Source organism: Macaca nemestrina, chromosome 8 (assembly GCF_043159975.1).
Source record: "Macaca nemestrina isolate mMacNem1 chromosome 8, mMacNem.hap1, whole genome shotgun sequence".
In the NCBI taxonomy this organism is placed as follows: Eukaryota; Metazoa; Chordata; class Mammalia; order Primates; family Cercopithecidae; genus Macaca; species Macaca nemestrina.
Window position 1 is genome coordinate 39,723,595 of NC_092132.1, and position 13,122 is coordinate 39,736,716.

The 13,122-nt window shown below is 33.3% G+C and overlaps 1 protein-coding gene across 10 annotated transcripts in view; it reads right to left on the reverse strand.

The window, feature by feature from the left end:
• LOC105476003 (zinc finger protein, FOG family member 2) overlaps positions 1-13,122 on the reverse strand; it is a 503,988-nt gene that overhangs the window by 113,948 nt on the left and 376,918 nt on the right. For 3 of the 10 annotated variants that reach the window (XM_071067914.1, XM_024790964.2, XM_071067915.1), the window contains exon 2: positions 4,856-5,009. The exons of the other annotated variants lie outside the window; for them this stretch is intronic. In XM_071067914.1, coding sequence (XP_070924015.1) covers positions 4,856-4,958 — 103 coding nt within the window. In that variant the 5' untranslated portion in view covers positions 4,959-5,009. The remainder of the gene's footprint in view (positions 1-4,855; positions 5,010-13,122) is intronic. 10 annotated transcript variants of the gene reach the window in all.

Below are 13,122 nucleotides of genomic sequence, written 5' to 3' on the forward strand. Positions count from 1 at the left end.
CAGCCTGGGTGACAGCGGGAGATTCCGTCTCAAAACAACCACCACCCTCATAGGGATAAGGTCAACAGTAGTAAAACACATAGAATAAGCAGCTTTAAAATTCTGGACAATAATTAGCTTTAATACAAGTCATAAGATGTAACAAATTTATCAGCAGTTGTCTAATATGTATCATTAATCAAATAACCAGGCAACCAGTGTCTAGTGCTATTTTGGAAACTAGACTGGTATGTATGTATTTCTAAATGCAGAAACCTAGAAAATGTCTGCTAACGTAATAATTCTTGAAAACCTGATTAATTCTGAAAATTACTAAAATCAATTCAGGCTAAGTCGTTCCTCACTGAATACGGATAAAATAACTTCAAAATCCATAGCCACTGGTTGCCACGCAACCTGCTGTAGCATTATGGCCGAATAAGCTGGGCTTGAATTTTCTAGGCCCTCTTGCTTTGCCGACTTGATGTTTTGATACTCTAATGCGTCTCAGCTAACTTCCATTAAGTAGTGTTTTGTGGGGTAGTATTCCAAGGTTAAAATGATTAAATAACTTTTATGGTTGATCAAATATAAGCCGTTATTATACACAGTAGGCAAAATCATACATTTTAATTACTTTGTTATCAAAGATCTAAGTATTTACATTTCATTTTTCAATAATAATTCTGAGTTTAGTAGACCTTTCAAAAATACCTGAAATATTGCTCTTTAAAAATATTTATCATAAATAATAATGAAATTAGTCTAAGACAACAATAAATAATATTAATTGAATGTTGAATGTTCAGCATTTTTATTTTATGCCTTTGTGTAGCTAGTTTAGATTAATTTTTTTCAAGGTAATCAAATTAATTATTTGAGAGTTTGCATTATATTTTTCACTTCGCAACCATGCACAAAATAAAGAAAACTGATCAATATTTGATCACAGTTATAGCACATTAATTCAAAGTTAATTTTCAGTGGAATCATTGCTATTATTCACTGTTGAGAGGTGTTCTATGAGTATCAGGAAAAATACCAAATCTTCATAAAAAGAAAAACATTTTAAAATAGAGGCTTAACAAGAACCATATCATTAAGAAAAAGAAATTCCTTTCAAAACAATACTCCAAAATGTATGTTTAGAAAAATACCAATGTGGCTTCATCTTATACCTTTGAGTTTGTACAAATATGAATTATTCTCGTATAAAGAGTGAATCAGAGTGACCAAAATCTCTTTAATAACATCATCTCTCTTGGAAATCCACTTATTATCAAAATGGAAAGCAATTTAAAATCTAGCCATTAACCTCTAGCACTTATGTAAAAACAGATTTATTAGAATAGGAGAGAAATACCATTTTAGTAATTTACACTATAAATATTTCAAAATAAAAATATTACCCTCCATTTATTACAAAGGAAAGTGAATATGTCAAAATTCACTCACATTTAATTTTAATGGCAAGATGTTCAGATAATTACACCTTATAGAGAGACCCAAATTTGCAATTAAGTTCAAATAGATTTAATATTGCTTAAGTCTGACATTAGGTAAATTAAACTGCAGATCTTTTTTAAATAACTTATGCGCTCATTTTTACTTGCATAGTTCTAAAATTCATTGGCTTAGGTTAATGTATTAAAATAGCATCTTGCCAACCTCTTCCAGGCCCTCAAAAGAATATAGCAAGGAGAGAAGAAAATGACACTGATTTTGATTGTATGGGAATTAGAAATGGAAATATTCTGGATGAAAAGATATTATAAGTCAGAATATCAGTATGCAGGTAAGCTAAACAACATTGAAATTGAAGCTGTGTAACCTTGTTGCAATCATAGAGTCATATAGTTTTTATTATTTTAACTATGTAACCAATGTTTATGGTCAGGGAACTGTCTAATGTATATTTTTATATCTCTGTTCTTCAAAAGTCTCTTTGTTTCAGTTTTTGTGTAATCTATGAACTTTGTTCATCTAAAAGCTATAAAATGCTAAATCAAGTTTTTCCAATTTGAGAATATTTCTACTAAAATAAAAATGTCCCAAAATAGCAGTTAAGCTAGGCATACAAAATTCAAATTAATATATTCCTTTTTATATTGATTAAAGCACTGACTCTGCTAAGAAGTAATGAGAACATTTTTATTATTTTTTTTAATAACAAATGATACATGAATTTAAGAAAGTGAAAAGTGGTTTCTTTGCTATAAATTATCTTGGAGCTTTGAAAATGTTGATATGCATTTTGCAGTACCCAATGACTTGCCCAGTGTGTTCACCATGGATGATACCCCTTCTCTCTCCATGTCTGCCACCTTCCCTAGTGTCTCTTCCACATTGCAAGCCCTGACCTGGAATCCGAGAAATGCAGAAATTGAGAACAGATTACCTAGTGAAAGTTGGAAAGGATATCCTGGCTCATGATTAAGGGAAAGGTAGAACTAGTATTCAAAGGTAATTAGCACTGATTTCAATTCAAGCCACGTCAACCACTTCTACTGAGTACACACCATTTGCGTAGAGCTAAATTAGGCATTGTGAAAGACATGAGAGAAATATGAGGGAAAATACATATATTTTAGGAACATATTATGATATATCAAAACATGTGATTCAGAGATCTGAAAATGAATTTAAGGACCAGCTAACCCTTCTCCTTGTTTGAAGATAAAACACAAACTCACAACTATCAGAGACGACGATAAGACCTTCTTCAACTCAGTTTTTTATATGGCTCTCAGAATATAAGGGACATGGCAGAAGAACAACAGTTAACACCATCAGGGAGTCTGAAATTGCTTTAGCCATTCATATTTAGCCATGTTAAAAATACGGACTGGCCACCTCCTTTGAAGTAATGCCACTGCCATGGAAAAAGACAATTTTTAAAATTGTAGACTAAGAATATAAATTTTAAGAAAAACATATCTATTTTTTTCATGTGCATACTTTAGGATTCTGTGAAAATTTCATTATATAGCAGGAAATACAGTTATACCAGAGTAAATATAAAGCTAAAGAGGACTTGAAGTAAAAGTTTAAAGGATATATCATCAAACTTTAAATAGGCCTTTCTCTGGCCTGGCTAAATTACTACACTTCTTGATGCTGTTTGCTCCTCATAGCAATTGAAAGCATATGTAATTTAACAGCAGTCCTCAATCCTTTAATAAGCCGTCTTTAAAATACCTTACATGGATTACCTATCTGTAAATCTGCTTCCCATGCAGAATGTGACAGCATTACGGAAATTGTTAGTTCAGTAAAGATGGCATATACCAAAGGGACCTACATCTGCACTGTGTAAGATTGTACCAACATTGGAAGTAATCTTTCAGCATTTATAATACTGCAAAATGCATAATTAAGATTAAGGGCTCATTCTGACCTTCATTATGGACCGTGTATTTCAAATTTGGGAGGTAGGTAAGACAGAAGTGGAACTATGAAGTATCTCAGTAAGATTGCATCTTTTAAATTATATGAAGTTGGTTTTATCTCATAGACTCGGATTGTTCACATTTGTCAGATTAGCAGATAATCGTGTTCACAGAAAATGGGGTAGAGAATTTAAGATTCAAAAGTTGAAAATCTGAATATATATTTGGCTTAATTCTTTTATTCTAATTTTGCATTATAAGACTTTCATAATCAAATACATATCAAGCTCATCAGAGGTCATCTATACCCTGATTTATTTATCTGATTTGCGTTTATAGATTATCAGTTTCAAACAGATTCAGGTGAGCTAGATCACTAAGTAGAACAACAAACCTGTAAAAAATTAACAGCATGCAAGCCTGCTTCAAAATTACATGCAGAAACTGCCAGAAATAATGCTATTACTTATAGTTTATCAGTACAACAAAACAAAATTTAAAGAAATATAATTTTAAGTTGTCTTTCCAAGTTTTCCCAAGTTAGAGTAGAATAAAAATATTTCATAGTTGTGTTTTCTGATAATAAAAGGGACTCTTAAAAAAGGGAGGCAGCTATGTGAATGCTATTGTTTCTTTATGCATATCCTTGGTGAAAAAATATTATCTTGTAAATAATTAACTCTCTAATTTTTAACAACATTGGTGGCAAATAAAGTGGAAGGAAGTGAGCCTGTACGTGAGTGCTCAGAAACAAAGCACTCTTCTGGTCATAATCCTCAGTTTGAAAGTTAACAGAAATTAAAATTCTTAAATTTTATGCTACATATCCATATTGAATGAAAGTCACACTTTATTACGCAGGTGACAGAGGAAAGGGATTAAGGGGGAAGGATGTCCATGGTCATGTAAGGGGAAGTGAAGGATTCTTAAAAGACTTACTCGATTTGGTAGGCAATTTCTTCACCTCACTGCCCAGGACACGACCTTAGCTAGACCTATTCTTACAGTGATCCCACTGAGAACACCAGGATGGTGCATGGCAGGGCCCAAAGGGGTAGACCTGGTGAATCCCTAATCTTCTCACTGTGTTCAGCAAAGACTCTTAAAATAAGGTAGATCCTTGTGTGCCTACTGTTATGTTCACAGCAGGGATGCTATATTAATATTGCACTGTTAGAGATGAGCCCTAATTACTGACAAGAGTCATAGTTATAGAAAGAAAGTGAGAAAAATATAATCTAGGCCTCTCCATTAAAGATGAAAAGTAAGACAAAGATTCTGCAGAGAGCAAGAAAATCACATTTTGAGGTTATTGCTTTGTTTTCATTTCCATCTACTTTACAAAAGCACTCTTTTTCTCATGTCTAGAGTGGGATCATCTACACTTAGCAAAGAGAAGAAAAAAGGAAAACTTAACTAAACCCAATGTAGAGATGACTTAAATATGTAAAAATATATGCTACATAGTTCTATAATAGTACATTTACCTATTTTCTGCTCATAATACTTTAACTCTCCAATGTGTCCAACCTGTAAAAACTTCTTAAGCACCTTTCTTTTCTTCAGTTTTGAGTGATTCTCAGCATGCATGAGTCATTCTGATTTCATCAAATGTGTTTGGTGACTGCACTTAACAAAACACTGAAATGTGAAAACAGAAATCCAACTCTCATAATCATCCAGGTGTAAATCAAATCTAAACATCAACTTCAGAGCTAGGCTACTACAAGTGCTTTCCTGAAACTGAGTATTTAATTAGTTGATCTCCATCAGTTAAACAAAAAGAAGCATGAGCTAAGTTTACAAAACAATTTCAGGTACAGCAAAACAAAATACAAACCATTCTTGCCTGACTTAAATATTTTGGAGTAATATAGACAGGGCTTTAATCTGTGAAGAGACTGCTGCAAATACACTTTTCTTTCCTTCTTCAAGGTTATCGTCCATATTACATATTTTCCCAGGAGACAGAGTAATTATATTACAGGGAATTGTATGTGGAAGGATTAACAGGAATCTTTATTTCTTAAAAACATTATCATACTATGTCTCTTAATGACTGAATTATATTACATTTATAAAATATGGCAATATTGCTAATGATTCAATGCTGATCCTATGCAGACAGGTAGATCTGGATTCAAATTCTGATTCTACTGAGGATGGTTCCTCATTAGTTAAGTGGGGATAAAAATAGTACTTGTTTTAAGGGTTATCTTAAAAAGTAAATGAGACATAATGTATGTGAGTCATATGGATTGTCCTGGCTCAGAGTCAATTCTCCATAACAGTCATTGTTAATATGCTAGAGTACCACTGATAAAGATGTATGTTTGAAATTTGTTCTTAATGTAAAGAAATAGGAAAATATCTTAATAATTGAAATTTCTTAAAATTATAATTTTACATTAGATGACCTACTTGGAGGGAAGTCCAACTTCCTCAATGAAAATTGAATTGTATCACTTAGTAAAATTAATGTACTTAATTCATTTAATTAAACGGAAAGGAGGACCTAAAGGCACTGAGTAATTTAAACCATTTGCTCAGAAATATCCAATTCATCAAATAAACAAGAATTGATTGTTCATCAACTGCCAGGCACTGTGATAATCACTTTACATGAATATCTTATTTAGTTTTTAGACAATATTCATAAAGAGTTACTAATACAGTTTTCGTATTACAGATTGGAGACCTGAGTCTCTGAGAAGTAAAGTAACTTGCTCGATATTTTTATGGTAGAATGATTCAAGAAAAATCAACCACATTTATTAGGAAGTAGAGACTTTTCTTTAAAAAAATCATAATTGTGATTTTTTTTTTTTTTACTCATGGATTTCTTAAACTCCAAGAAAACAGGAAACTCTATTTGAATCACTGAAGCAAATAATGAAACTTAAAAAAATTTGGATAGGCCCGGCGTGGTGGCTCAGGCCTGTAATCCCAGCAGTTTGGGAGGCCACAGGGGGCAGATCACAAGGTCAGGAGATTGAGACCATCGTGGCTAACACAGCGAGACCCTATCTCTACTAAAAATACAAAAAAATTAGCCAAGCGTGGTGGCAGGCACCTGTAGTCCCACCTATTTGGGAAACTGAGGCAGGAGAATGGCGTGAACCAGGGAGGTGGAGCTTGGAGTGAGCCGAGATCACGCCACTGCACTCCAGCCTGGGCAATAGAGTGAGACTCTGTCTCAAAAAAAAAAAAAAAAAATTTGGGTAATAATATATTGTATATTTCAAAATAGCTAGACAATAATATTTGAAATGTTCTCAATACAAATAATAAAATGTTTGAAGTAATGGATATCTTCGATACACTGATTTGATCATTACCCACTGCATGCCTATAGAGAGATATCACATGTACCCCATAAATACGTACAAATATTAGATATTAATAAAAATAACTAAAATTTTAAAAATTGGATAATATACCATTTAAAAGATAAACTTTAGTCAGATTTAGTGGCAAGAAGCATGTCTTATAGCTGTCCATATAGAAAATATATGTCCAACTATTGGAGTTCAAATAAAATTTAAAATGGATAATAAAATTAGATTCATGATTAGCACATATAGTATATTCTTGATTTTGAAATGTTTTATCTGGATATGTGCATCTTCTGTGTCTCAGTGTGCTTGACTATGCTTTCCTAAGTATATTTTCCTAAATGTTGGGCATGTAGTATAGTAGAGCAAAGAAACAACAACAAATAAATGGCTGAGACCTCAGCATTAACAGCTTCATCTGCTCTTCTTTCTCTGTCTTCTTCCAAATGTAACTTAGGATGGAGCTGCTTGTCAGAAGTCCCAACACTCTTGGATGCAGTCATCAAAAATAAAATCTCATAGCATCACTTGCAGAATATGCAGGAAAATGAAATTTACTACAGGCATTTAGTCATAAATGTCCCTTGGTACATGATGAGCATCACAGAGTTGCCGACAAGCCGCAGAATAGCCTGCACCAATTCACATAACACTCGACCTTCTCTATACAAGGTTATTTTCATGAGGGCAAAGCCATTATTCATGGGGCTTTGCTGTTACTCCATTAACTTATTTGCTCAACCAGGAATCACTGGTTCTCTCCATGGAGAACTGGATCAGTATTCTCTTTATGTGACAATTTTATGATGGAAACAGAGTCCGTAAAATAAACCTTTTTCTCTAATATCTCCACACTTGTGTTTCTATTCCAACTCAACAGAACGGCACCATGCGACCATAGCTTAGGCTCTTCTCATGTCATGCTCTGCCCATTTCAGTAGTTGCCCACCTATCACCTCTGTCTGCGTTCTACTTTCCAGTCAGTCCTGCACACGCCCATACTTTCTCTGGAAACATCATTTAAAAAATGTCATTGCTCTGTGCAGAAAGAATCTCTAGCTTTCTACAGTCTGCTCATCAATGAAAAAAATCTTTACCCTAGTATTCAAAGCCCTTCACACATGCCTTGGAAGTAGCTTCCTAGTGCTCTTCTTTACTCTCCTACTCATAAACATTTTCCTCTATCCTGAACAATTTTCCATTTCTTGAATACAAGTGGTTTTGTCCTGTTTTTATGTGTTTGTTTACAACAAATTCCAGAATGAGCATGGTACCTATCTGGAGTTTGGTAAATCACATCCATATTTCAAAGGCAAATGCCAATTCCAACCCTTTGGCTTTGCATAGGCAGAAGTCATCTTTTCTTCATCCATATTCCAATAGATGTTCTGCATTCTTCATAAAGCACTTAATGTATGCTACATTGAATTACATACTTATGAACATCCCATTTGCAGGAATCTGATTATATGATTCAATAATAAAATAATAATAATGCAACTGAATCTTCTATGCCAGTGGTCTTTAAAATTTTTATGTACTTGCACATCCATAAGTAAAATAATTTCGAGTATGCACCCCCCACATATAGATATTTATGTTTAAATTATTTGCATATTCTACTATATGAACACATTGTAGTCATTATAACACACATACAAATGTAGACATTGTAAAAAGAGAGATTAATAGGTGTTCTAACAATTTGTTCTCCTTGAAATACATGCACCCAACTTTTGAGGCCATTCTGGACATTAGCAGTATAAAAATTAAGCAAATGCTTTTTCTTATCGCCTTATAAACTAGGTCCAAAAATAATGCAAAAAATTAAATAAATCACAGCTCATTATGGTCATAGTACATCCATGATTGTGTTTCTTTGGAGTCCACTATAGACCCTAAAAGAGCATGACTTGTACATAATCAATAGCTACTAAAAATGTTTTCAAATAAAAGAAGATGGTTAGCTTTTGCCTAAACGTTTTGCCTGAAGTCAATTTAGTTTATTACTTGAGTAGAATTACAATTTGTATTTTTATAGTTTTTAACAAGTAGAAACATGTTTACCTATCATTCCTTGAAATTCACAAGAGTTGTATGAGATAAACTCTGTAGGAGAGCATAGTTTTTCCATCAATCACTCTAGACATACCATGTGTCAGGAACTATTCTAGGTACTAATGAAACACCAGTGAGCAAGTAACTCAAATCACTACCCTCACAGGGTTCACACCTCCATGGGAAGAGATACACAATAAACAAGAAGAAACTAAACTAACATGACAATTCAGAGCATATAAGTGTTAGAAAGGAAACAAAACATTATGATAAAAACAGAAAATTATTAGGTAATTGTGGGGAAGGAAGGTATAGTCAAAAATAGTGAGGGTGGTCAAAAAGTCTCTTTAGGAACAGGGCGCTTGAGCCAACCTTGAATGAATAGTCAGAAGCAACTCTGTGAATAGCAGAATGAGAGAGTACAAAATAATTAAAGAAATAGGAATAAGCTTTATGTGTCTGAGGAATTAAAAGAAGGCTAACATAGCTTGGGGGCTATTGAGTAGGAGAGGTAACAAGAATTTCAATCAGGAGCTTTAGAGTCAGACAGATTGGGGTCAAATGCCATCTCCTTTATCAACTCTGTGACTTTGGAAAAGTTACTCTTAGGCAAAAGGTTAATAAAACTGTTCTTACCTTCTGCATGTGAAATTAACTTGAGCGTAATTCTCTAGATAGTTTCTCTAGTAATCTGATAAAAGTTGGAATGTTAATAATATTATTAGGTAATAGTGCTTTTGGTAAAAATGACCACTGATTGGTAGATGGCAACTGAGGTGGGGGAGAATAAAAAATTATTCAGTATGTGATGAAGAGGCCATACGTAGAGCTTTTCAGTTTGGTGGCTCATAAAAGACATGCCCCTGGGGATTTGGGGTGTGAGTTATTATGAGAGATATTAGTTCCTGTGGGTCATGAGGCTTCTGAGTCAGGGCTACTCCCACAGGTATCCAAGGTGAGTCTCATTTCGTTGTACCTGAGCTGCCACCAAAGGAGAAGATATCTCCTGAGCAGCTAAATGGCTAGAGAATGAACTGCTGTCTAGACTTCTGCAAGGACTCCTACTCAAAAGGAATCCCTGGTGCGGAAGCTTGTGGTCCCTGTCCGATATCCTTCTCAACACACTGGCCCAGTGTAGCTTACGGTAGTAGCTTTCTCAGTCTGAAGGTTGGGCCCCTGATGGTCAATGCAAGCTAAATCTGTTTCCTCAACTGTTAAGTGAGAACAATAACAGCACTGGCTTATTCTGAGAATTAAAGAACATCATTTTAACATAATGATCTTGTGGAGCATCAACATCAATCAAATGATTCTATAACTGTGAATTATTCTGTTATTAGCCTTATTATGCTTTCACATGTGAGAAAACTTCAGCTTAGAGAGATAACTGCCTTATTCAGGGTGAACCCTGGGCAACATCAAAGTGAAGATGGTAACCTCTCCCTGGCATCCTAATTGAGGTATATGTCATGTGCCATTCTTGCAACACTAGTTCAAGGCTATGCAAGTTCCTTAGGATATTCCATAGTGTGCTGGATACAGAGATGGATAAAAGTTTAGAAGTTCTTCTGCCTCCTAATCTCAAATTGACCTAATGATGTCACTGGAAGAGTAAATATAAGGAAGATCAAGAAGCTAATGGGATAAATCATCTGTTTCCCTTTTTCTCTCTTTCAGTCTGTATCCCCTAGATCATGGACAGCCTATTGATCCTTCTAACTCTGCAGCAAAGCTTCCAAGTTAAAAAGGAAAATAAGTCTCTCAACACCATTATTTATTCAGCTGCACACGTCTTGAACTGCTGAAATATAAAAATGAAACCAAAGTAGTGCATTCAGTTTCTATCTAATCACTTTTTAAAAAAATGCCATGCAGAAGATGTTTATCACAATCACCATCATCATCGTCACCACTGCTGCCGTCACTGCATCACCATCCATTATGAACAACACCAACTTAATCATGTCCCTGATTCAACAGTTTTCAACTTGTTTAGGCATAAAATAATGACAGAGCTGTGACTGTTTGCCAAAAAAATTTTTTTATGAGCATCTTAATAACTAAGTCATAATAACCCAGTTATTTCCATCAACAAAAAAATCTGAATAGCATTTGGTTTGTCTGGGTATCAGCAGAAATGCTTACGTGAATTTAGCATTTATTATAACGGATGAAGTCCTTTTAACTGGAGTGTATTGTAATAATATGTCTGCAAAACATAATACGTCTGTGAAAGATAATGAAATATTTTAGCATTTGCAATAAAAAGGTACTGAAATCTCAGTTCGTTTTTAACTCTAACAATTATATCAACATCTATATTTTACTCTTTTTAAAAAGTATGATGTGTGACTTGATAGAATACATGTTAGGATTCTAACATGTTAAGAAGTACAGGGCTAATTAACTTGGTTGAGGTGGTTAGAGAAGGCTTCCATAAGAAAGGAAGGATTTAGATAGGAAGGAAGAGTAGAAAATGCTTAGGTCAGGAAGGGAGTGGAGGTGGATGATGAGAGAGAGGGAAGTACATAAAAGATGAACAGCATATGCAAAGGCTGTGGATATTACAAATTCTGACCAATATGAAGGATGGAAGAAAAGGTCAGTGTGGAAGTTGAATAGTAGGTGGGGTAGAGCCACCATATAGGCAATTTATTTGAACACTGATGAGTAATTTATTCTGTATTGGTATGCTTCTTATATACTCACATGAAAGCTACTATATTAATACAATATTTCTGAGTAATTTATGTTAACTACGTACATAATAGACAATATTTGCTAAGTACATGATAGAGAATGAGAAGAGTGTCATGTATTCACGAAGATCTAGACTTATTGTCTGAGCCTTGAAAATAATGTCTATTCAAAAACATATGCTTTGAAAAATATTTGTGTGTATACATATGTAAATGTATAGAAGACTATATATCTTCCTTCTGATGTGTTCCAAAGGATTTCCTGTGCTATCAAATTTATTTTCAACAAAAAACTATGAATAGTGTATAGATCAAATACATATAGAAAAGTTAAATGTCTTGCTCAACATTTTAAATTATTTTCTCCCATTAAATATTTTATTTCTTCCACCCAAAACTTTGCCTAAATTTTACGTGTCTATATATTCCATAAATGAAGCAACTAGTGCCAAATAATTTTTGTTATTTTTTATTTGAATAAAACTACTTATAATAATTTTCCTGATTTATAAAATTACTCAATATTTAAAAGATTATATCATATTTGCATTTGCCTTTTATTTTTTACTATTTTTTTCACTATGATTTTAAAATGTCATAAGCAGCTTGTAACTTTGTTAGTAAAATCCTTTGATCCTCATTGTACAGATCATCAGAACTCCTGATCAACTTATACTTAATTGGCCCAGTGTTATTTTATTGAATTTTCCCATTAGCCATATTTATAGGCTCTTCATAACTTAATTTTCTATAATTTTCATTATTTTAGTTAAAACATTTTAAAGTTGAGTAGTTCAACCATTTAAACCTTATTGATTTCATCTGCTTTTCAGGTTATTTATGAACCCACTTTCTTTCTAGTGTTTCTTTTTCACCTGATATCATTGTAAGTGCCCCTTTGATGCCACTTACCCCTTTTAGCCAACATTAATTCACTCAACTTTATTTTCTTTTTTGACCTTTCTAGCCCTTAGAGCTTAAAAATTTATATTCAATATACTATGTATTCTTCTTTTATTTCTTTCCCTTCTCCATTTTCATAATGTGTTCTTTTTATGTTCCTAATTCTTGATTGATCCTCCCATGCCACATCCTTTATGCGGCTAAGTTTTCTAATTCAACATGATACTTACAAGCCTGTTCTAATTTCCTTCAAGTTTGGGATCTAATTTTTTGATGCTTCTGTTTTACTGCTTTAGATTTTGATATCCATTTTTATATTTAATCTACTTGATTTATATATTCTAAATAATTGCCTTAAAGTTCAAATATTATATCAGATTTTATTATCAATCACACACATAATTGTACTGTTAAAGACTAGAACTGGATTTATATATGTGTTGTTCTGGGTTTCTTATTTATACAGTTTACATCTTCTTCACAAGTTTCTAGACAATTTTAATACAAAAAGTAATCCCTTAGCTTCTTGGCTCTTTCATTCTCTTTTAGTCCAATGTGATTTCTTCGAATAAATATATGGCAGTGGGTTTTATTAATACATTTCCCTGAGATATCAAGATTCTCTTACAAATGTGTAGTTTTGCGGTGAAACTCATTTTAAGCAGTCTAATAGTTCTCAATAGCTAACTGCTGTAATAAATAGACCCCAATATGCATAATGACTCAAAAACAACAGTATATATTTCTTATGCATTGGGG